The 23274-nt window shown below is 39.9% G+C and overlaps 1 protein-coding gene across 1 annotated transcript in view; it reads left to right on the forward strand.

Annotated features, from left to right (window-relative positions):
• The window catches only part of RNF144B (ring finger protein 144B), a 58680-nt gene that overhangs the window by 523 nt on the left and 34883 nt on the right, over positions 1–23274 (forward strand). The window contains exon 2 of the mRNA XM_081322987.1: positions 18080–18267. Within this exon, the coding sequence (XP_081179113.1) occupies positions 18103–18267 (165 nt within the window). The 5' untranslated portion in view covers positions 18080–18102. The remainder of the gene's footprint in view (positions 1–18079; positions 18268–23274) is intronic.

The following is a 23274-nucleotide window of genomic DNA, read 5'->3' on the forward strand; positions in this document are numbered from 1 at the left end:
GAATGAGAGAGTCTGTCTGAAAACATACCCATTTATTGTGGTTTGTGGATATAATTGGCAGTACAGTTTATCTGTAACTGGTATGTGAAAAATAAATCACCAGATTATAAGGATATTTTTTTTGTTCAGTAATTTAGAAAGTACAGTAGCAGATAGGCTGGCAAATATTGAAAGAGTAATATATGGAAGTCTGTCTTGTAACACACATTACCATTTTCTAAGCAGAAAATGAAATGTGTGTTTACATATTTATAGACCTCTTGGAAACCAAATCCTTGTGTAGTGGTCTTAGTACAAAGCAGTTGTTTCTGCTTTGCCTTTGAAATATTATTGTGTGTCACAAAGGAGCTAATAAACCCTCGGAATTTGAATTCCAGTTTAAAAAAAGTACTTGTATAAAATGTGTTTTCTGCAACATATATTGGTTTGCAATTGTGATGACTATCTGTAGCTCGAGTGTAGGATGAGGGCAAAGGTTTGTTTTCCAACCTTGTGGGTTGGTTTCCGAGTTTCAACTTCAATTCCACTGAAGATGTTACCTAGCCTGGTAACAAAATGTTCAGAAACCAACCCATAAGCTCGGAGAACAAACTTCCACCCTCATACATTGGTTCACTTCTGGAAACATGGTTTCAGAGACTTCAAACAGCCTATGCTTGTGGAATTTCGGTTCTCTCACTTCCATCTTAACCTTGTTGAGATGATCCAAACTGGATTTATGCACAAGTCAGAGGGATTTAGTATCATACCTTCTGGCATTTTCACAATCTTCAGGCATTAATTGTAACCCTTGCTACCTGCCATTTCTGCACAGTATACAATCTATGTTCAGTGTTTACCCTCATGGGATGAATGTTTGCATAGACTTCTGTCATACTGGGAGAAACTGAGGGATAGAGGTAGGGTTTCAGGTAAGGTCCTCACCCCAATATAGTGTCCTCATCCACTATTGCACAGAATAACAGAACTGAAAGGGAACTTGGAGGTCTTCTAGTTCAAACCCCTACTCAAGCAGGAAACATTTCAGACAAATGTTTGTCCAGTCTCTTTTTAAAAACTCCCACAAATACTGAAGGCAAGCTCTTCAACTGATTGATTGTTCTAACTGTCAGGAAATTTCACCATAGTACTAGGTTGATTCTCTCTTTGATTAGTTTCCATCCATTGCTTCTTGCCCTGCCTTCAGGTGCTTTGGAGAGTAGCTTGACCCCCCTTTTCTTTGTGGCAGCCCCTTAGATATTGAAACACTACTAACATGTCACCACTCGTCTTTCTTATTTTCTCTTGAAAATCAGCAATGCTGCTAAAGCTTAATTTATATCAATTTTTTTCTCCACAAGCAGCCGTAACAAGATAGTAGGACAGGACAGGTCTCATTATCTGGCAAATAAGAGGTCTGGAGAGGTAAAAACTACATTGTATTAAAACCACTGGAGCTAGGAACAGGTGAAATGGATGGCTAGAAGTACTAGTTCTACCTAACAGTTCAGTCAGGGTTCATGATATTCTCCCAATAAAACCTTGTTTCTCATCCTTTTTTTTCTGCTTTGAAAGCAGCTGAATGTCCATCATTGGTAAATAGCTAGAAGAGTTAATGTAGTTTCTGGCATTTCTTCAGATTTCCAAGGCAAGCTGAATATTTAAGTTCTATCTGAGAACTCTTTGTAAATATTACTATTAACCTTGGAACTTGGAACTTTCTTGACTCCTATCTTCCTCACCTGTGCAGAGCTGGATTTTTTTTTTTAGTTTTCCTATTAATCCATTGCTTTCAGTAGAGGTATGCTAACATGAGTAAGTTCCACATTGCATAGTAATGACCAAAGATAAAATTACCCAGTGAAGTTGTTAATTCAGTCTGCACACATGTGAAGGACTTTGGAATATTGAGATATGAAGAGCACAGACTTTTCCTGTTAAATTGTGGCTAATAGCCTGCAATCAGTAAACTCGACTGAGCTCATTTTCATTCAGGTGCAACACTGAAAACTGGATCAGCTTTGCCCATTGTTTTGAATAACAGATGGGGTCTTTTTTTTTCCTTTCATTTTGCGTGTGATTCAGATCTTTGTTTATTTTGGTAATGCTAAGGAAAGAAAGCCTGAATTGGAAGAAGACTAAAGCCTGCATGAACTAAGGGAGACATTGTTATGGATGATAATAGAATCATTAAAAGAGGCTAACAACTCCAGTATTGGAATACAAATTAAAGCATTCCCAGCAAATTATTGTTTAGTCTCCGCTTCAACACATCCATAACGGACTACAGAAAAACCTTTTGCCTTTGAATAAGCCAGAAACAGCCCAGAATTTTCTCAAAAAGGATTTTCCCCCCAGCCATGTGAATTAGAAATGATCATAGCTGACTTCTCTCAATGTGCTAGGCTGGAATGCTTCAGGTCCCTAATTTATTGATTATAAACAAGAATTCCAGTGCACACTGCCTTATCACTACCACTTGGCTCCTCCTCCAAGTGGGAGGCACTAAATTAATTAGGACTTCAGGTCTTAAAAAGCCATAATTCTATGGCTCAGTCTGGACATTGGCTACATTCTCCTTAAGGTTTGGTGAGTAGAAACAACAGTCCTTAACTTACTGAAATAATAAGATACAAAGTACCTAACTGAGGCAAAGGCAAATATTCTTAAGCAATAAACACAGGAGTAATACGATATTTATTTTATTCTCCGCTGACATTTCTGAACACAAAAGTTTTGGGATCCCCTGTACTTTCAGTCTCATTACGAGACAATTCTGAGTATTGTTCAGTAGTAGGTAAAATTAGCAAGGTTCCAAATATTGACTTAGTTGTCTGTGTCAAATAACTCTGTGCTCAGAGTTTGCTGTCTTTGATTTTTATAGAAAAGGGTCTTCCAGGAGGGACCTAACTGATCTTTACTATATAGTAACAAGAAAGTATAAAACTAAATTTTAATTTGAAAACGATATGGCCAAGTGTAGTGGTGAAGTTCCTGTCTTGATACACTTGTTTGTTTGAATGCCAAAGCATAAAATGTATGATTAAACTGGCTTAGCTGTGATACTTCCAAATTCTTATATGATGAATAATAGGCTAAATTTTCCATTGGCGTTGTGAAAGCAGCCTATAGCTGAGTAGTGTAGGAAATACTATGTGGCCAGAAAAGGTTTTAAGCTATAGATCAGGCGTTAGCAACTTTTGGGCTGAATGTATCTTCCTACAGCTTCAGGACCTCCCTCTTCATTTTCTTGTGAAAACTGGTGAAAATAAAGTTTGTCCCTGATTTTTAGAGGGAAGCTACATCATCACCATCATCTAATTATTCTGCATGTTTGGTCTGGTCGATTTCATTCTAATGCTAACGAAAGGGATGGGACTAGACTAGAGTGTTTTGCTCCTATCGTTTTTTTCTTTTGTTTTTCTTTGTCTTTAGTTGACATATTATATTAATCTACCAAGCCCACTTTCACTGTTGGGGAATTTAATTAGGGCTTTACCTCTCATTGATGTACCGTAGAACGGGACAGGATAAAACTTTGGTGTAATTGGAATAAACGAGTGATTAATCAGCTAGAAAAAATAGCACTGGGGGATATGTGTGGCTGTATACCTCTTTCTCTTTCAGCCCTGCCCACTCTTTGACATTCCGTACAAGACTGAATGTGCCTCTTGGCACAAAGGAGCCTTGCAGTTCCTGCTTTGATAAATGCTGTTCTTTTGTTCCATGGGTTTCGATTCTGGAAATTGGTTAGTGAACCTTAACCGTGTTGTTGACCTTTATCTGGAGACACTAGCATTTATGATATCCACAAGACTTGGCAGAGATAATGCCACATTCCTTTTCAATACCACAGTGCCCTGGCTTTCTTACGAAGATTTTCAAGGTTTGGTCACAGACTGGGTACAATGTTTTTGTTCTCTACCTTGGTTTTCCTCCACTTCTTACCACACTAAAAACTAGTGGAAATGCTTCCACTGAATGTTGTGAGAAGAAAATTAAGCTACATCAGCCTGGGACATGGATTCTGGGAGGACCAGGACCTCTGCTCTTGCTTTTTGCTGATGCTTTACAAAAGTAAAACTATGTGGCTGATTGAACCAAGCTTTTAATTTACTGCAAGGATCCTCATAGAGGTAGCCCCCCCGCTTACAATCAGCAAAAATGTGTATTTCTAAGTTGATAAGCGAGTTTTGTCCCATTTTTATGACCTTTCTTCCCAGCGTTGTTAAATGAAACACTGCAGTTGTTAAGTGAATCTGGCTTCCCCATAGAAGTTAGTGCCTTGAGACTGCTTTTGGTATCCAACGCCTGCTCTTTTGAAGTTAATTTAACAGCTTTTATGTAGAGCTGCTCTGATCCTGTCAGACTAATATAAATTCATTTCCTTGAATGGAGCAAAACAGTGTTAGACCATCTGTAAAACCTGCATTACTTGGTCGCCTTGAAGATGAAGCTACAATTGTATGTTTATATTTTATTTCATTTGAAATGGAATTCATTTATTTTATTAACCTACAGAAATCTGGTCCCTGACTGTAATAGAAAACCTATACTATACTTCTGCTTTTGGCTAGGCTGAATCAGGTGGCAATGATAGGTGGCAATGATGGCTGGAAATACTTTTTTTCCAACATATGTTAGTATACCAGCTGCATCTTTTTATGGACAGGAATGATCTATGTATTGTCAGTCTTGCCCTATTTACCTTCAGATGAATGGATTTTCACTACAATGACACAGTGCCTTTGAAAAGAATTTGGAGGCCTCTACACTCTGGGAGAGAAAATTTCAGGAGGCAAAGGATATCCATTTTTCTTTATCCCCAAATCAGATAACTGCTGATACCATTCAAAGGGAAGAATGTATGTAAGGCTGCTTTTGACTAGAAATTCTAACTATGTACTTATTGGATCCGATTTAGTTTTAAATCCAGTTCTAAATTCTGAAACAGACGTCTGGTAAAATTATATTGAAAACTGCTAACTTCCCTTTAAACTTTCCCAGGCCTCTAAATAATCCTGAAGATCTTGTTTCATCTATTTTCATCACTCTGGTAAAATGATAAGTTGTGAAATGTTATTTCTAGGGAAACTGATTTCTTCATTTACAGTGTAAAGGGTGAGCCTATCAATTATAGACTAATTAGCCTCCTCAACACCATCAGCAAACTTTATGTAGGACATTACAATTGAAATTCCAGTTCAATGGAACTAATAATACTAATACTAATAACAACAACAGCAGCAGCAACAGCAACAATAATGGTGTTGGAAGGGACCTTGGAGGTCATCTAGTCCAACCCTCCACTCAGGCAGGAAACCCTATACCATTTCAGACACCTTTGCTCTGCGAGCTGCATTGGCTACCAGTTGTCTTCCGAGTGAGGTTCAAGGTGTTGGTAATGACCTACAAAGCCCTTCATGGCATGGGTCCGGAATACCTTGGGGAGCACCTGCAGCCGGCGTCAACTTCCCTCCGCCCAGTACGCTCCCACAGAGAGGGCCTCCTCAGGGTGCCACCGGTCAAAGAATGCCGACTGGTGGCCCCCAGGGGGAGGGCGTTCTCTGTGGGTGAACCGGATTTATGGAACTATCTTCCGGTTGAGCTCCGGATGGCGCCCGATCTCCGCTCCTTCCGGCGCGATCTTAAAACCCATCTTTTTAAACAAGCTGGCCTGGCCTGATAGGACGGGGTGGGATTTTTAATTAATGAATTTTAATCTTAAATTTGTATTAATTTTATGGGCATTGTTTAATTATGTTTTAATAATCTTAGTTTTTGTATCTAGTTTTTTATGTATTGCCCTGTTCACCGCCCTGAGTCCCTAGGGAGAAGGGCGGTATATAAATTAAATAAATAAATAAATAAATAAATAAATAAATAAATAAATAAATAAATAAATGGTTGTCCAGTCTCTTCTTAAAAACTTCCAGTGTTGGAGCATTTACAGCTTCTGGAAGCAAGTTGTTCCACTGCTTAATTGTTCCAACTGGCAGGAAATTTCTCCTTAGTTCTAGGTTGCTTCTCTCTTTGGTTAGTTTCCATCCATTGCTTCTTATTTATTTATTTATTTATTTATTTATTAGATTTATATACTGCCCTTTCCCGAAGGACTCAGGGCGGTTTACAGGATATTTAAAAGAAAATCAGTACAAAAGTTAAAACAATTAAAAAAGATCAAATGAAACCCTGAGAGAAAATAAAAAACCCAGTTAAAATTAAAATTAAAAATTCTCAGCCTGGGCCAGAGAGCTCGAAGAGCCAGGTCTTCAGGTCCCGGCGGAATGAACAGAGGTCGGGGGCAGTCCTAAGCTCCGCGGGCAGCTGGTTCCAAAGGGCAGGCGCGCCCACTGAGAAGGCCCTACCCCTGGGTGTTACCCGCCAGCAATCTTTAACCGGCGGCACCCTGAGAAGACCCTCCCTGTGGGAGCGCACTGGACGAAGGGAGCTTAATGCTGGCAGCAGGTGTTCCCTCAGATATCCCGGACCCTCGCCATTTAGGGCTTTATAGGTCATCACCAGCACCTTGAATCTCACCCGAAGGGCAACCGGAAGCCAATGCAGCTCGCGGAGTAGAGGTGTTACATGGGAGTATCGGGAGACCCCCATCACGACTTGCGCGGCTGCATTCTGCACCAGCTGAAGCCTCCGGGTGGTCCTCAGGGGCAGCCCCATGTAGAGAGCGTTGCAGTAGTCTAAACGGGAGGTCATGAGCGCATGAGTGACTGTGTGTAGGGCATCTCGGTCCAGGTAGGGTCGCAACTGGTGCACCAGGCAAACCTGGGCAAAAGCCCCCCTGGTCACGGCTCCTATATGATCTTCAAAATTGAGCCGTGAATCCAGGAGGACGCCCAAGTTGCGAGCCCTATCAACGGGGGGTAACACCTCACCCCCCCCATCGTTAGAGATGGAATAGTCTGGTTGACCTGAGATGCCGGTATGCACAGCCACTCAGTCTTGGCAGGATTGAGACGAAGCCTGTTTCTCCCCATCCAGACCCGGACCGCTTCCAGGCAACGGGACATCACGGCGAGGGCATCGCTGGGTTGGTTCGGGGTGGGAAAAAAAAGTTGGGTATCATCAGCGTACTGATGATACCCCACCCCGAAACCATGAATGATCTCGCCCAGCGGCAACATATAGATGTTGTCCTGCCTTCAGGTGCTTTGGAGAATAGCTTGACTTCCTCTTCTTTGTGGCAACCCCTGAGATATCGGAACACTGCTATTATCATGTCCCCCCTTGTCCTTCTCTTCATTAAACTAGACATAGCCAATTCCAGCAACCGTTCTTTATATATTTTAGCCTCCAGTCCCCTAATCATCTTTGTTACTCTTCTCTGTACTCTTTCTAGAGTCTCAACATCTTTTTTACATCGTGGTGACCAAAACTGGATGCAGTATTCCAAGTATGGCCTTACCAAGTCATTATAAAGTGGCATTAACACTTCATGTGATCTTGATTCTATCTCTCTGTTAATGCAGCCTAGCACTGTGTTGGCTTTTTTGACAGCTGCAGCACACTGCTGGCTCATACTTAAGTGATTGTCCACTGGGACTCCGAGATTCCTCTCACAATTACTACTATTGAGCAAGGTACCACCTATAGTGTACCTGTGCATTTGGTTTTTCTTGCCTAAATGTAGAACCTTACTTTTTTCACCATTGAATTCCATTTTGTTAGATAGTGCCCGATGTTCAAGTCTGTCAAGGTCCTTCTGTATCTTAAGCCTATCTTCTGAAGTGTTAGCTGTTCCTGCCAGCTTGGTGTTGTTTGCAAATTTGAGAAGGCATCTGCTTTAGGAAAGGCTGATTTACCATTGATCAATGCCTTGTATTCCATCATTTCATAGAAAAATGCTTCTTCCCTCAAACTTCCCTATATGCTGCTTCCATAGACTTCAAAGCAACTTCTCAAACTTCAACATCCCAAGTTAAATTGTGGGAAAAACTAGAAGCCTCCTTGAATGATCAACATCTACTTCATTTAATACGTGTGCTACATGAAGGGACTTCACTCAAAATAAGAAAAATAACTCCCAGGAGCACCTCACCAATGGCATTGGAACTGAGTAAGGCATAAAGCAAGGCTTTATACTGACCCCACTGTTATTCAATTTCTATATTAACTCCATAGTGGGCCATCTTCTCAACATGAACTTTCACACATTCCCAAACCAACACTCAAAACTTGCTGGAAGACTTACATCTCTGTTTTAATCTATACAGATAATGTAGTAACATTTTCAAGAGCAATCTATTGGCCTTAAAAGAATCTTGAGAGAACTAACAGAGTAATGCAAGGTTGAGCAGGTCTCCTGTTTCAATACCTGGGAATAGTCCTTCATGCTGCCAACCATAGGGATCACCATGGAGACTTCACTGCTGAAAATGTCAGCCTCAAATTACTCAAGAGGTGGCTACTATAACCTGCTGCACTCAAACTATTTGAAGCTAAGCCAATAACACAACTTCTTTATAGTGCTCCTGAGCCTCCTCCCCAATTTTGGGTCAATAGAACTTGTTCGATCTAAATTTCTAAGGTCAGCCTTTCAAGTCCCAAAATGGGTTTCTAATGCCATCCTGAGACTGGAGACAGGCCTCATGAAAGTGGCATCTTAGAGCAGAGGTCCCCAAAAGTTTGGGCATCAGGGACCGGTTCCATGGAGAGAAGTTTTTCCACAGACTGGAGGGGGCGTGGTTTTGTGTGCTGCCTGCATCCTGCAGATGGGGCTTTGCTTGTTTGTCCGGACCAGTTGATTGGCATACTGGTCCATGAACTGGGGGTTGGGGATCCCTGATCTAGAGTGAGGGTGACATACTCAACTATTAGCTCAGACTATCCTTTTTGTCACAAATGAAGGCAAATATATGCGTCCCAGGATAATGTTGCAGGATCCAATCTGGGTCAATCACTGAGACCAGCGGCTTTGTCTTCTGAGCTTTTGGATTTCCCACCTTTAGGGAACTTCTCTCTAGCAAAGTGTGTGCACTGAAGATGGGCTCTAGTCCAAAAGCTCAGAAGACAAAGCTGCTGGTCCTGGTGACCAACCCAGCTTGGATACTATCTTTTCCCCGCTCCTTTGGTCTTGCCTAACTAACTATGAGGGATGACTTTCAGTCCACTGTGAAAAAAACAGTGGCAACTAAAATCTCATCCTTGGGCTACTCTCCAGGTTTTCCATGCAGCATGGGTTGTGATGATCAGGCCAAGGCTCTCATTAAACAGTGTGTAACAGACACAGAGCACTAATTGGAGCTAGCCAGGTCCCTAAACTTTATTGCCAATGAATCCAATAAGTACTCTGCCTCCCCTGTGACATAGTTAACTAAAAATACCTAACCACCAGAGGCCTTTACTCCGATACAATGTCATGCCCTCAGCTGTCCTTGAAGGCCGATAACAGGAAAATTCCTTGCCCAGAGAGACAATGCCCTTGTGACTCTGGGCACATAGAAGCAACATAGCATGTACTTTTCCAGTGCCTATATTACAGAGAGGTTCATACTAGTGTCATCTCACCATTACAATATAAATACCTAGAGTGCGTAGGACAATTCCACACCTTCCTGTTGCTTGCAGATACTAATCCTGCTACAACATATAATGTTGCCAGGTTCTGGGCAGCAGTGCTTAAAATCAGTGGTGGGATTCAAATATGTGAACAACCGGTTCCCTGTGCGGATGCCGCTTCCGGAAGTCCATTCTGGGCTTGGGCAACTAAAAATTAGCTACCGGTTCTGCCAAAGTGGTGCGAACTGGCTGAATCCCACCACTACTTAAAATCCATCATTGAGGACCTGTGTCATAAACTAATCTTAACGAGCATCTAATTTGTTATTTGCAAATTCCTTGCATTGTGATAGATTTAGTCTGCCCTATACTAGTTTTTAAGTTCCCCTACATCCATCTAATGTTCCTACCTCTCCCTTTAGATTTTTAAAGACTCTTTCTAAAACATTTTTTTAAAATTAGACTTTTATCTATTATACTTCTTTAATCCTGTGAACGCCACCCTCCTTATGCTGGTGTGTGTGGGTGCTTGCGTAGGTATATAATATCTTTAGCCTTTTAAAAATTGTTGTTTATATTCCACTCTTCTTATGCTGGCCTGTGACCTTAATAAAGGTCTGATTGATATCTACAACAAGAAAAGGGAGTTAGCCTTGTACCTATTGCTGCTCTGAGTCAGGATTGTATGACAACAACAACCACCACATGACCATTCCAGGAATTTGCAGGGCAAAGCAAGGGGCCTGAAGGGAAACAACTGAAAGCTAGGATAGACAAAATAGGGTTTCTGTGGCTAAAGCTAGATGTATCTGCCCTTCAGAAATACTTTCAGACTCTCAAGGCTGACAATTAGCCTTCTCCAATCCCAGAACTTTTCAAACTGCTGCAACTGTAATTCCTTGAATTTTTCACCTAATGTAGTCTGGGGACTCTGGGAAATATTGTTATAATGCATGAGGAAGGCTGACCTTAGAGAGGTGGTATCAATTACAACTTGGAGAAAATGAGTAAAGAAATAATGGATAAGTAATGCAGGTATGGGACGCGGTGGCTCAGTGGGTTAGGATGCTGAGCTTGTCGATCAGAAGGTCGGCGGTTTGGCGGGTTGAATCTCGAGTGCCGCGTAACAGAGTGAGTGCCTGTTACTCGTCCCAGCTTCTGCCAACCTAGCAGTTTGAAAGCACATAAAAATGCAAGTAGAAAAATAGGGACCACTCCGGTGGGAAGGTAACAGCGTTCTGTGCGCCTTTGGCGTCTAGTCATGCCGGCCACATGACCACGGAGACGTCCTTGGACAAACGCTGGCTCTTTGGCTTTGAAACGGAGATGAGCACCGGCCCTAGAGTTGGAAACGACTAGCACGCATGTGCGGGGGAACCTTTACCTTACCTTTTTAATGCAGGTAGCCCTCAATGTTTTGTAGTTCATTTAGTGACCATTCAAAGTTACAATGGCACTGAAAAAAATGACTTATTGACTGTTTTCAAACTTAAGACCATTGCAGCATCCCCACGGTCATTTGATCAAAATTCAAAGGCTTGGCAACTGGTTCATATTTATGATGGTTGCAGTGTCCCAGGATTACATGGTCACCTTTTGTGACCTTCTTACAAACAAGGTCAATAGGGAAGCCTGATCCACTTAAACAACCATGTTACCAAGTTAACAACTGCAGTGATTCACTGAACAACTGTGGCAAGAAAGGTCGTAAAGTGAGGACAACTTAGCAAATGTTTTGCTTAGCAATAGAGATTTGGGGCTCAGTTGTGGTCGTAAGTCGGGGTCCTGTAATGGGGTTGAAATTGCAGCAAACTAAAGGTAGCTTCTTTTTAATTTTGCTTTCCATATGACATGGGCTTTGTGAATACAGCTAGCCCTCGACTTACGACCAAAATTTTGAAACCAAAATTTCTGTTGCTAAGCGAGACAGTTGTGAAGTTAGTAACAGTGGTTAAGTTAGTAATGCAGTTATAAAGTAGAATTCGATTCCCCATTGACTTTGCTTGTCAGAAGGTCGCAAAAGGTGATCACGTGACCCCGGGAGACTGCAACCGTCATAAATATGTGCCAGTTGCCAAGCGTCCAAATTTTGATCACGTGACCACGGGGATGCTGCAATAGTTGTAAGTGGGAAAAACAGCCATAAGTCACTTTTTCAGTGCCATTGTAACTTCAAACAGTCACTAAATGAATGGTTGTAAGTCAAGGACTACCTGTAGATAGTAATGATTTTTCCCCCTGTAGTCCTGTTAACCAATATGGTGGAGAAGAGTTTGCTTATTTTTTTCTCCCAAATTCTATCTTCCTTCATTATTATTATTATTATTATTATTATTATTATTATTATTATTATTATTATTATTATTATTATTATTATTATTATTATTATTATTATTATTAATTTTATTTGTATACCGCCCTTCTCCCGAAGAACTCAGGGCGGTGAACAGGGCAATACATATTAAAAAACAAGATACAAAAATTAAAAACGATTAAACAAATGCCCATGAATAAGTTAAAACACATTAAAAATAGATTAAAACAGATTAATACAACCCAACCCCATCCCATCAGGCCAGGCCAGCTTGTTCGAAAAGGTAGGTTTTGAGATCGCGCCGGAAGGAGGGGAGGTCAGGCGCCATCCGGAGTTCGACCGGAAGATGGTTCCATAAATCCGGCGCGCCCACAGAGAACGCCCTCCCCCTGGGGGCCACCAGTCGACTGCCGTTACAAGATTTGTCAAGGCACGTAAGAGACGTGACTTCACACAGTCATTTTTAACTGGTAGGCAGGCTCCACTTCTTCATATAAATCCTAGCATAAAACTTTCTCCTGGAATGTTTCCCAAGGAGATTTTGCAGGCAAGAAAGTAGGGCCACCATCAGCCCAGGAAGTCATACCATAATGAAGAGCTGGGCAAAGGAAGCAAAACTGACATCCTCTGCTATTTGCAACCCTAAAATATGCCAAATAACATTAACTATTTCTTTAGTAAAGTACATTGACAGCAAGGGAGAAAATGGGAGCTTTTTCACACAGGAAAAAGATGATTTGGGAAAATGGGCAGCAGATTTCAGCCCACTAGGGCTTTTGGATGTAGATCTAAGTGTTGGCAATGCTGTGATGTATTTACCGTCTGACATATTTTCTTTATTTTCAGTAGCTGTAGTAGGCATGGCATATAACTCCTGCTTCTGCCATCCTTCGTTGGCTCTCTAAATATCTCAACATCGCTTGTGCAAAACTGGCCTCCTTACTTTAAAAAAAAAAGCATGTCATTTGGAAAATTGTACACCGTTTTGGGACCGTCATGAGTTTAGGATGCTATTTGTTTTGGGTTTGTGTTAGTTTATGTTACTGTTGGTGGCCAGAGTCAGTTGGAGTCAGGCAGTGTCCAAGTTGAATTAAATAATCAAGAAATAATAAAATGGGATTAAAAATTATAAAGAAATAATGAAAGAAATGACAACACTTGACTTTAGAGGTTTTGGTTTCCTTCCTTCCTTCCTTCCTTCCTTCCTTCCTTCCTTCCTTCCTTCCTTCCTTCCTTCCTTCCTTCTTTCTTTCTTTCTTTCTTTCTTTCTTTCTTTCTTTCTTTCTTTCTTTCTTTCTTTCTTTCTTTCATGTAGGATGATTTCAATCAAATACTTCTGTGGGACAACCAAGTTGAGAAAAGCTGCTTTAATAAATTGTTGGCCTTTGGAAAGTAATACATTTTGTGCATAACAAGGATCTTGATGGTAAAAATATCTTGAATACCTGCATCATAGCTGCCACTCAATTTTTCCCCCTTTTTCCTGTTAGTTGGGCTTTATTGCTTCCAAGCAACATAAAATATTCTGCACATTGAGTGCTTTTAAATGGATGAAGTATTAACATTTGCTTATCTCTTCTAGTCTTTCCCGATATTCTGTGGGGAAATTAATTTTTAAATATACTTTGTTATAATCTATACACATAATGTTCTTGAAAAATTAGAAACAAAAACACTGTGTTGCAGTGTTGAAGATAAAGCTTCCCGAAGCCAATAAAAAAAGATGATTGCTTTAGCATACATTAAGGACTCAGATTTTCAGACTAGCATGTTTCAAAGTAAGTGCAAGTTCTTAATCAAACTTTGATTTTCTCGAAAAGCAGGCTGCTGTTTTAACCTTAAGAGTTGTAGTACTTAGAATCCCACTCAGTCTGCTGAGTATTTTTATACACTTTAGCTGTGAAGTTGAGCAGGTTTGATTCTGGCCAATCCCTGGGAGAAAATCATAAAAGAGATTTCCCATGTGCATATGGAGAAAGAATATACAATAATGTTCCAAATAAAGAATTTCAGTGGACAATTCTAATTTAATTCTATTTTCCGAGGAAAAATCTACTATTTTCAACCATGAGTAAAACTTAGTGACAGACAACTAGTCAATCCTGGTAAATCTATTTTATATATGACTGCATCAAGTCATGTCATTCTGCTGATGGAACAGCAATTACCAGCAAAACAAAGACAAATTTTATACATTGATGCATACCAGATATCTAAGGACATTCAACAACACCAGAGATCAACAGGATAAAGTACTAGCTTTCTGCTACACAGAATGGACAGAAATGCCGATGCTACTGTAGATATGTGCAGAGAGTCTATGAAATGAAGCGATGGCGACTCTCCTGCTGGAAGCTGACACCATGCTCTCTTTGAAAGTATCTTTACACTGATTAAGATTTCCTGGACACAAATGTGTCTTATGTCATATGGTCCCTATGCTACAATAATACTGGAAATAGAATTTCACAATGTTCCGATTCTAACTTGCTGCTTATTGTAGGATAGGAAGAACAAACTTCACATAGTGAAGCCGTGAACTAGGATTGCTGGTTCAATAATTTTATCCAGATCATTCTGTTCTCCTTTACTCATGAGCCTATGGGTTATCTCTGTAGGGTTGCCAAAAACAAAACAAAACAACCCTCTATAGACTTGCTCGTGATGTCATCAGGAGTCATGGCTGACTTAAGGGAAATGTTACTTTTATCTGTATATTAATAAAATATTAGCAAATATGCACATGATTTTACAGGGCATAGAATAGGGAAGGCATGGCCAGGAAGAGAGCCTGAAGAAGGCAGGAGGAATATGTATGGGTGGATCAAATGTAAAATAAATTGTCAACCCAAATAAATGAAACCTTTGATGTGTTGTTGTTTCACTGATACGAATAGCTGCAGCAGTTATAGAACAGTAGCTTGTGGATTGTGAGTTTGCTAAAAGATGTTGCCAAAATTTCTGGTAATGTTTGAAAGGGAATAGTTTGTTGTATAAAAGAGTTGTTATTATACGCAGTTAGAGGAAGACAATTACTTTTATAGAAAGGGATTCTGCAATCCAATGAGCCTTCATTGTGCAATTTCATTTGAAAGCGGGCACAATTATTAGTTTTTCTGTGCATAAACTTGAATATCTGGTAGTACATACATATATGAAATTTAAGTAGCTGACTGATGCAACACAAACAGTAATTACTCTTTGGTACTTCGATGAATAGTGAGAGACCTCACTAAAGTTCTTACTTTGCAGAAAGTTTAAAAGCAATATATATTCTAGCTTCCAGTGTTCATGAACAAAGAATATAATAGGTGAAAACAAACCAGCTTAACTATTGGATAAAACTCATTTAAGGTTTAAGGTTTATTAAATTTATATGCCGCCCTTCTCCCTGAGGACTCAGGGCGGCTCACAACAATAAAAAGTTAAAAGATATAAATACAAAAATTAAAAGAGCATTAAACAATATAAGAAATAAGAACAATTTAAACCAATAAAAACCAAATTTAAAAACCATGATCAGTCCAGGCCTGCTCGTTGGAATAACCAGGTCTTTAGGTCATGGCGGAAGGACCGAAGGTCAGGGGCCATCCGCAGCTCCAGGGGCAGTTCGTTCCAGAGGGTCGGTGCGCCCACAGAGAAGGCTCTCCCCCTGGGGGTCGCCAGCCGGCATTGCCTGGCTGACGGCACCCTGAGGAGGCCGACTCTGTGGGACCGAACCGGGCGATGGGAGGTTGACATTGGCAGCAGGTGGTCTCAAAGTGTCTGTATAGCAGAAATCATCTATGTGATTCTGCTTTATAGCAGCATTATTCTGGGTACTTTCCTAAAGTCTTGCCTGTAACTAGCAGGCTTGTAAAACCTTGATGAACTTCAAAGTTCATTTGCTATTAACAGTACACAAGTTTGCTGGCAAGTCAGACTTTTGAATTATTCAATTTGATTAGGTTTGCAAATGCTTATGAGGTATTTAGGCCACCATAAAATCTATGGTTTTAGAAACTCACCATGTACAGAGTATAAAGCAGCAGCATTAATAGATTTCGAACCAAGGTATTAGCTTTTCAGTAAACCAGGCTTTCTCATTCTGGCACTTGGTAAACCATTTGGATTTGCAGTCCACCAAAACTCCCAACCAGGATTGCCAAATATTTGCTGCGTGTTATTTATGTATTTATGCTTCTTTATAATTTTGATTTAAAAGGCTTCCCCAACTCGAAACTGATTTGGAGGAGTGGAAATTAAAAACTCAGGATGTTTTTATGCTAAAAAAGCAAACAAAATGAACCCAAAGTAAACTCAAATATCAGGAGACACATACCAGAAAGCAATTAATATGTAACAGATTGACATATTGTGACCTGCTCCAGTGTTTGTGGAAAAAGAGGTTTTTAAAGGCCTTCTGATGGCTGGCAGGTCTGATACAGTCTGAACTCTGGGGGGGAAGCCATTTTAAAAGGCAGGAGCCCTGACAGAATAAACTGTTTACCTAAACAGATGACATTGCTTAATTGTCAGGATATAAAGACACCCACTCTGTCAGATTTTACAGGGCTGGCAGAAATGTCAGAAGAAAAATCCTGATCCTCAGAATGCAAGGGTCTTTGCCATGAAGAGATATATAGGTGATCCCCTAGGACGTAGAACATATTGGTAACAATGCAGTTTGTGTAACAGAGATGTTACATGAGTGCACCAAGATGCAAGCACAACTGCTTGCACCACTGCATTTTGACCAGCCTTACTTCCAAATGGTCTTCAAGAACAGACCTATGTACAGCGTACTGCAGTAGTCCACACATGAAACAGGGCTTCTACTCAGAAGTCTGCAGATACAATCGGCATGGAGAAGAACAGACACTTTGCCACTCTTATCACCAGTGTAGGCTGAGACCTGTGCTCTTAACAGTCCTTGGTGGTGTCCACTTTGAGTTTTATGCCAACATCTCTTCAGGCACTTCGTTTCCCTCAAATTTCCTCAGCAGACCAGGCATTTGTTTTTGTTTAGTGACTGCAGAGAAGTTGTGCTAGGGCAATTTTATCAAATGCTCTGTCCATATTACATAGGTCAACCAAACATAAAGTCAACTGTCTACCAGACTGGGTAAGCTGGATCTTTCTGGGAAGTGCTTCACTAGATATACAGGTTGTAGTTGTTGGTTCCTTAGGGGTATACGGTCTGGGATGGATGCCAATTGGAAAGAGTCCATAGCAGATTTGCAGAATTAGTACACAGGAAAGTGTCACATTGATAAATTAAAAATCATTGCAGGCCACAAAGGAAAACCTGATATATTTGGCAGCTAATGGAATGGCAGCATTGCTGTAGCTGGTGGTGGTAATGTGGCCTTGGAAGTTTCGTAGGTTCTTGAGAATGCATCTTTTGGGGCAGCAATGGTGAATTTATTAACTTTTAAAAAACATCTGTGGGCTGTGCAGGTCTGCTTGGAAAGCTACATATTGGCAGGGCTGGTCTACAGTGGTGAACAGGGCAAAGTTTTGTGGAATCATCAGGGATTATTTTGAGCTTATAGAGTCTGAGGAAGTGGCTCATTTTGTCTAGTTGTGGACCAAGCCGTATCTTTTATGGCATGTTATGAACATTTCTGATAGAAAATATTTCTGCTAAGCTTATATTGTTGATTGATCTGAATGTGTTTGCTCCACCTGAATCGATGAAGGCTGCTGTAGAATTAGGAGGGAATGTATTTATCTTATTCTGCACAAAATATAAGTGGGTTAGCCCTATCAGTGTATTTGACAGTCTATAAGGTAAAGGTAAAGGTAAGGTAAAGGTTCCCCCGCACATGCGTGCTAGTCGTTTCTGACTCTAGGGGCCGGTGCTCATCTCCGTTTCAAAGCCGAAGAGCCAGCACTTGTCTGAGGACGTCTCCGTGGTCATGTGGCCGGCATGACTAGACGCCAAAGGCACACGGAACGCTGTTACCTTCCCACCGTAGTGGTCCCTATTTTTCTACTTGCATTTTTACGTGCTTTCGAACTGCTAGGTTGGCAGAAGCTGGGACAAGTAACAGGCGCTCACTCTGCTACGCGGCACTCGGGATTTGACCCGCCAAACTGCCGATCTTCTGATCGACAACCTCAGCACTGAGCCACCACGTCCCTTGACAGTCTATATTGATGAGTAAAAGAACCGGTTAAAAATGGAGCTGTAGAAGATGTCAGTTATACCTTGCTTACAATTCCATTATGTTAAATTTTAGCTTGCAAAATCATTCTCACTGGAACATTCTGATTTATATCTTGTAGAATTGCTGGTTGTGTTTAAACTGATGTCCTCTGCTACTAAAAACTGCTTCAGCACCATGACAACCGGAGTAGCAGAAGTCGGGGAATTACCCTTGGAGTCTTTGGTGACTTGCAAAATGTGCTTATCTGAATATTCACTGGATAAGATGACTGCTCTTCAGGATTGCAATTGCATCTTTTGTACCTCAGTAAGTATGGACAGCAATGCATCTATCATTGAAAGAAAAGAATGAGCTAAAAACATCTTTGTAACATTAGCTAATAGATTAATGCAGTAATTAAGAATTATATTTTCAACATTATATTCTAGAGCAGGGTAGACAGCATAATATGCATGGTCATTTGTGCACCAGGTTCTAAACATCTTCTTTTATTTTTTTAGATACTTTTTTTTCCAGATACTTTAATTTTTTTTTTGAAAAAAAAAAGAGAGGAAGAAAACTAGCACCTGCAAAGCCCTGACCTTTTCCATCAGTAATAAATATACAGCTTGTATTCTTCTGATAATGCTTTATTACATTGAATATTTTAGGCTCAGGGCTGTCTGTCCTACTTGAGTAGCAGCACTGCAGTGCCTCTACAACACAGCATCCCCTATCCATTGCTGACATTTTGTAGATGCGAGAGATTATACCTAAAATACAGCCATACAGATCATGTCCTTGTCTGCCAAGCTGTGGCTCCTCTTTTTATTCCTGCTAGCCCAGCGAAATGATGGAGAAAAATCATGTGCAAAACTGTCTGTCACTCTATCTGTCAATAAGACAATTTTCTGAAAATAGAATAGGTCCAAATGTGGTGTGGCAGAAGAAATCAATGGGGAAAAAAGATTGACTTTGAAAATGGGCAAAGTTTGGACTGAGGTGAAAAAAACTATAGAAGTATAGGAAAAAAAATCCTTATGGGATGGGCAGTGATGGAAGTGATTCAGAATGGTAGTAGCTCCTGCTCCAATTTTAACCCTTATCCTGCCTCCTATCCAACAGAGCCTATCCAATTCCCCCCATTTGTGCTTCTTAGTGTACATACTTGCACAAAAGCACACAGATGGAAGTGGAATAGAGGGACATAGATGAGGTGCAATGCACTGTTTTGTTACACATAAGAAAATACAGGTGGTTCCTATGGCAGGTGTTGACAAAAATAAATAAATTAGAAAGAACTCCAGAAATTATACTCTTTGTGCTTTCCTTAATTATTTTTGGAATTTAGTTTTTTAATTAAAATTCTGCAATAGTGGCAGAGGTAAGGAATTAATAGTGTTCAGATCTATATTTTGTCAGATGTGAAAAAGATTTATCGCTCAGCTATCATATCAATTGTAATAGTAAATGTACAGGAAAATATAAGTGATTTTTAGTAAGCTTTTTTCCCTATCAATTGCTAAGAATTTAAGTGGAAGCTGCTAGAGTCCTGCTTGTGAACTTGTGATGGGCCACTCCTTGCCTCCACAATCATTTATTTGATCCATCACTGCTTTATTTAATGTTTTTCTACTAGCTGTACGTATACAGAGCTTTTCATAACCTGCATTAGGATGGTTTCCCATATGAAAATAAAAGTATCAGTCATAACCCCAGTTTTCCTAATGCTTCAAGTTTTTGGTTTAGGAACTTTCAGATCCAAAAACTTTTTCAGTAAAGTAAAATCCATATTCCAATATCCCATCAAAGGACTAAAACAGAATAATGAAGAGTGCAGTTTAATGGAACTAGTAAATTGAAGATGTTAGGCATATGGTGTTAGCCTACAATGTTGGGTTGAAAATATATTAACCATAATGCTATGACTTTAAGAAGTTAATTGGCCAATGGGTGTGTAAGTGTTCTCATGGCCATAAGAGGAAGCTAGGAACATAGCTTCTCTCTCTCTCTGAATTCACTGATCTCTACTATTACTGTTTTTGCTCTGCTGTTGGTTTACTACTGTTGTAAACCTGAACTGTGTATTGACCTCTGGACCGGTAAGAAGACTTTGTATTTTGGATTACTCCTTGGACTGTTGCTATTGTTTATGACCTGGACTGTTTATTTTTGACTGTGCATTTTTGTTTTTACACCACCTCAAAAGTAAACTACTTTTTGCTTTTACAACTCAGTGTATTCTTGTGTGACTCTTGCTGCTCTCAGTACCCTTCCTTTTCTGTGCAACTCTTTGGTAGCACAAGGAGATCTCTGCACAACAAATTCCTTAACAGAAGATTCCTGACATATTTCTACAGACAGCCACAACTAAGAAGATACTCTGGTTATTGTCCATAGGCAAGATCGTGAGAAGGGTTTTCAGATATTAAGGTCTAGACCAGGAGTGTCAAGCTCGCAATGTCATGTGACGTGTCACAACGTATTGTGACTTTTTTCCCATTGCCGGCAATGGGGTGGCCATGTTTTCGCTATGATGCATCTGGCCTGCAGGCTAGCAGTTTGACACCCCTGGTCTAGACAATCCCAGACCAGAAAGGGCATCTCAATGGTTATTGATATACACCTGCCCATGTATGTATGTATATAATTTAAATACTATGTTTCAGTATTCACACAGATATAATAGGTTCCTCTTAAGTACGTCTCTTAATACCAGTAGCAATTTGTAACAAATATATTCCTGTTGCTCTCCAGGCCTATATTATCTATTTTTTATGCATTTCTATGCACATGTATAAATATATTTATATGCATGTGATTGGAACAGCACATACATCTGAGTGAATATGTAAATAAAAAATAATTTGAGTGCTGAAGCTTCTAGTAATCTTATTTGCTAGGAATAGGAATGGGGACAACTAAAGTTCAGTGGCAGAGACTTCATATTTCACAAAATGTTTGCTTACATGACCTCTTATACAACATTTGTGTAAACTCTTAACAAGTTCATTGGAGTGAGTTTGATAATGTATGCTTTATTTTGAAACCTGAGTATTATTTCAGCATTTTGTTTATGTAAATTAGAATTGGGGTGTTGTCTCAGTGTCTTTTAGCCTTAATAGCTCTTCTTACAAAATCTAATCTTACAATTAAGTTGATAATATCTATAGATCATTAATTATATTTTTGTAAGTTTCATTTCAAGGGAAGTATTTTCATTACAGTCATAGATTGTAGAGGTTAGGATTACTTTTATTGTAACAGTTATGGGAGCAGAAGTTTGGAAGTCTGAATAAGCATTTCCCTCCCCCCCTTTTATATTTCTGTGCACTAGGGAGGGGCCTGTTTGAGATGTTTATTGAAACTAATTTTTTGGCCCAGGTTAAAGCCCCACTTAATATGATTATTGCCCTGGTAGTGCTTTATTTTCCCATCCTATAAGATCATTCCATAGGTTCTCTATACCTTGTGATATATTAGACATTGATAAACACAAGACAGTATAGTAGTTGTAATAATTGGTGTATGATATTCCTGGTATTCTTAAAAAAGAATCTGTCTGAACCAGTTGTGGACCTATTTTGTCTAATATACCACATGACAGAGATCTGGACTCTGTATTTGCTTGAGGCTGCAAATATTAAACAATTTACCTTGTGTAACACTTCCAATATATTAACCAACCCACACAAATAACTGTTAGGATACAGATAATCCTTGATTTATGACCACAATTGAGCCCAAAATTTCTGTTGCTAGGTGAAAATGAAGGAAAAGAAGAGTCAAATATGATTTGTTTACTTTTGGGCTTAATAAGTTATATGAACTCATTCAGACACCATATGTTTAATAAACCAAGTTTTGTTATCCATATTAACAAGAGATATGTCTCATAGCAAGGGCAATATAATGTACTGGGACTGGCAACAAATTTTTCACATCCAAGAGATTTTCTATACTAAATTAGCTGTCTATAGAAGATCTAGTAATTTCAAGAGCGACCATTGACTCCTCAAAACTGTGCTATAATATTTGAAAAAGCAATTTGGGGCTCTCAAGGACCCAATTTGCTTTTATTAAAATTCTGAGGTCTGTGACAGATTCAGATATAAGATAGGATCATCTATTGAAACTAAATAGATGGTGATTTACGTAATACAAAAGATACTTAACTGCTGAATTCACCGCTATCAGCCTATGGTGATATTCATCAATACAGATAGTTTTAAAAGAATACAAAATAAACTCAAAGCAATAGAGAACTGTCCTAGTCATGAGTCATGAGTAATTCACTACCTTCTGAATTACGGGCAGCATGTGGAGTATTATTATCTTCACATTATCCTTTGGGTAGTTATCTGGCTGGCTTCTGTATATATTGATTAAATAGGCTTTTGGTCTGATTCAAAAGAATTGTTTTTAAGCAGGGATAAAGTTAGTTACTTGAAATTTCAGTGCTTTTTGTTTTGGGATGGCTTGAAGAAAAACAAATTTACATTTGATTTGTCAGCAATACTAACATTTTAAAGTCAGCAATACTAACATTTTAAAAATGTTATATACAGTGTGAAAACCAAGATCATGGCATCCGGCCCTCTCAATTCCTGGCAAATAGATGGGGAAGAAGTGGAGGTAGTGACAGATTTTATTTTCTTGGGCTCCAAGATCACTGCAGATGGGGACTGCAGTCAAGAAATTAAAAGACGCTTCCTCCTGGGGAGGAAAGCCATGGCAAATCTAGACAGCACACTAAAAAGCAGAGACATCACCCTGCCAACAAAAGTGCATGTAGTCAAGGGTATGGTCTTCCCAGTTTATTCATTATATTTTTTATTTATTATATTTTTATACCGCCCTTCTCCCGAAGGACTCAGGGCGGTGTACAGGGCAATAAATACAAAAACAGGATACAAAAGTTAAAAGCGATTAAATAAATGCCCAAGGTTAAAACAATAATTAAGATGTATTAAAACCCCAACCCTAACCCATCAGACCAGGTCAGACTGCTCAAATAGATATGTTTTTAGATTGCGCCGGAAGAAGTGAAGGTCGGGGGCTGTCCAGAGCTCAACCGGCAAGCGGTTCCATAGGTTTGGCGCGCCCACAGAGAACGCTCTCCCCCTGGGGGCCACCAATCGACATTCTTTGATCGGAGGCACCCTGAGGAAGCCCTCTCTGTGGGAGCGCACTGGACGGAGGGAAGTTGACGTTGCAATGTATGGCTGTGAAAGTTGGACCATAAGAAAGGCTGATTGCCAAAGAATTGAAGTCTTTGAACTATGGTGCTGGAGAAGACTCCTGCGAGTCCCTTGGACTGCAAGGCGATCAGAC

The sequence above is a fragment of the Vipera berus genome (genome assembly GCF_964194415.1).
Source record: "Vipera berus genome assembly, chromosome: 3".
Taxonomy (NCBI): Eukaryota; Metazoa; Chordata; class Lepidosauria; order Squamata; family Viperidae; genus Vipera; species Vipera berus.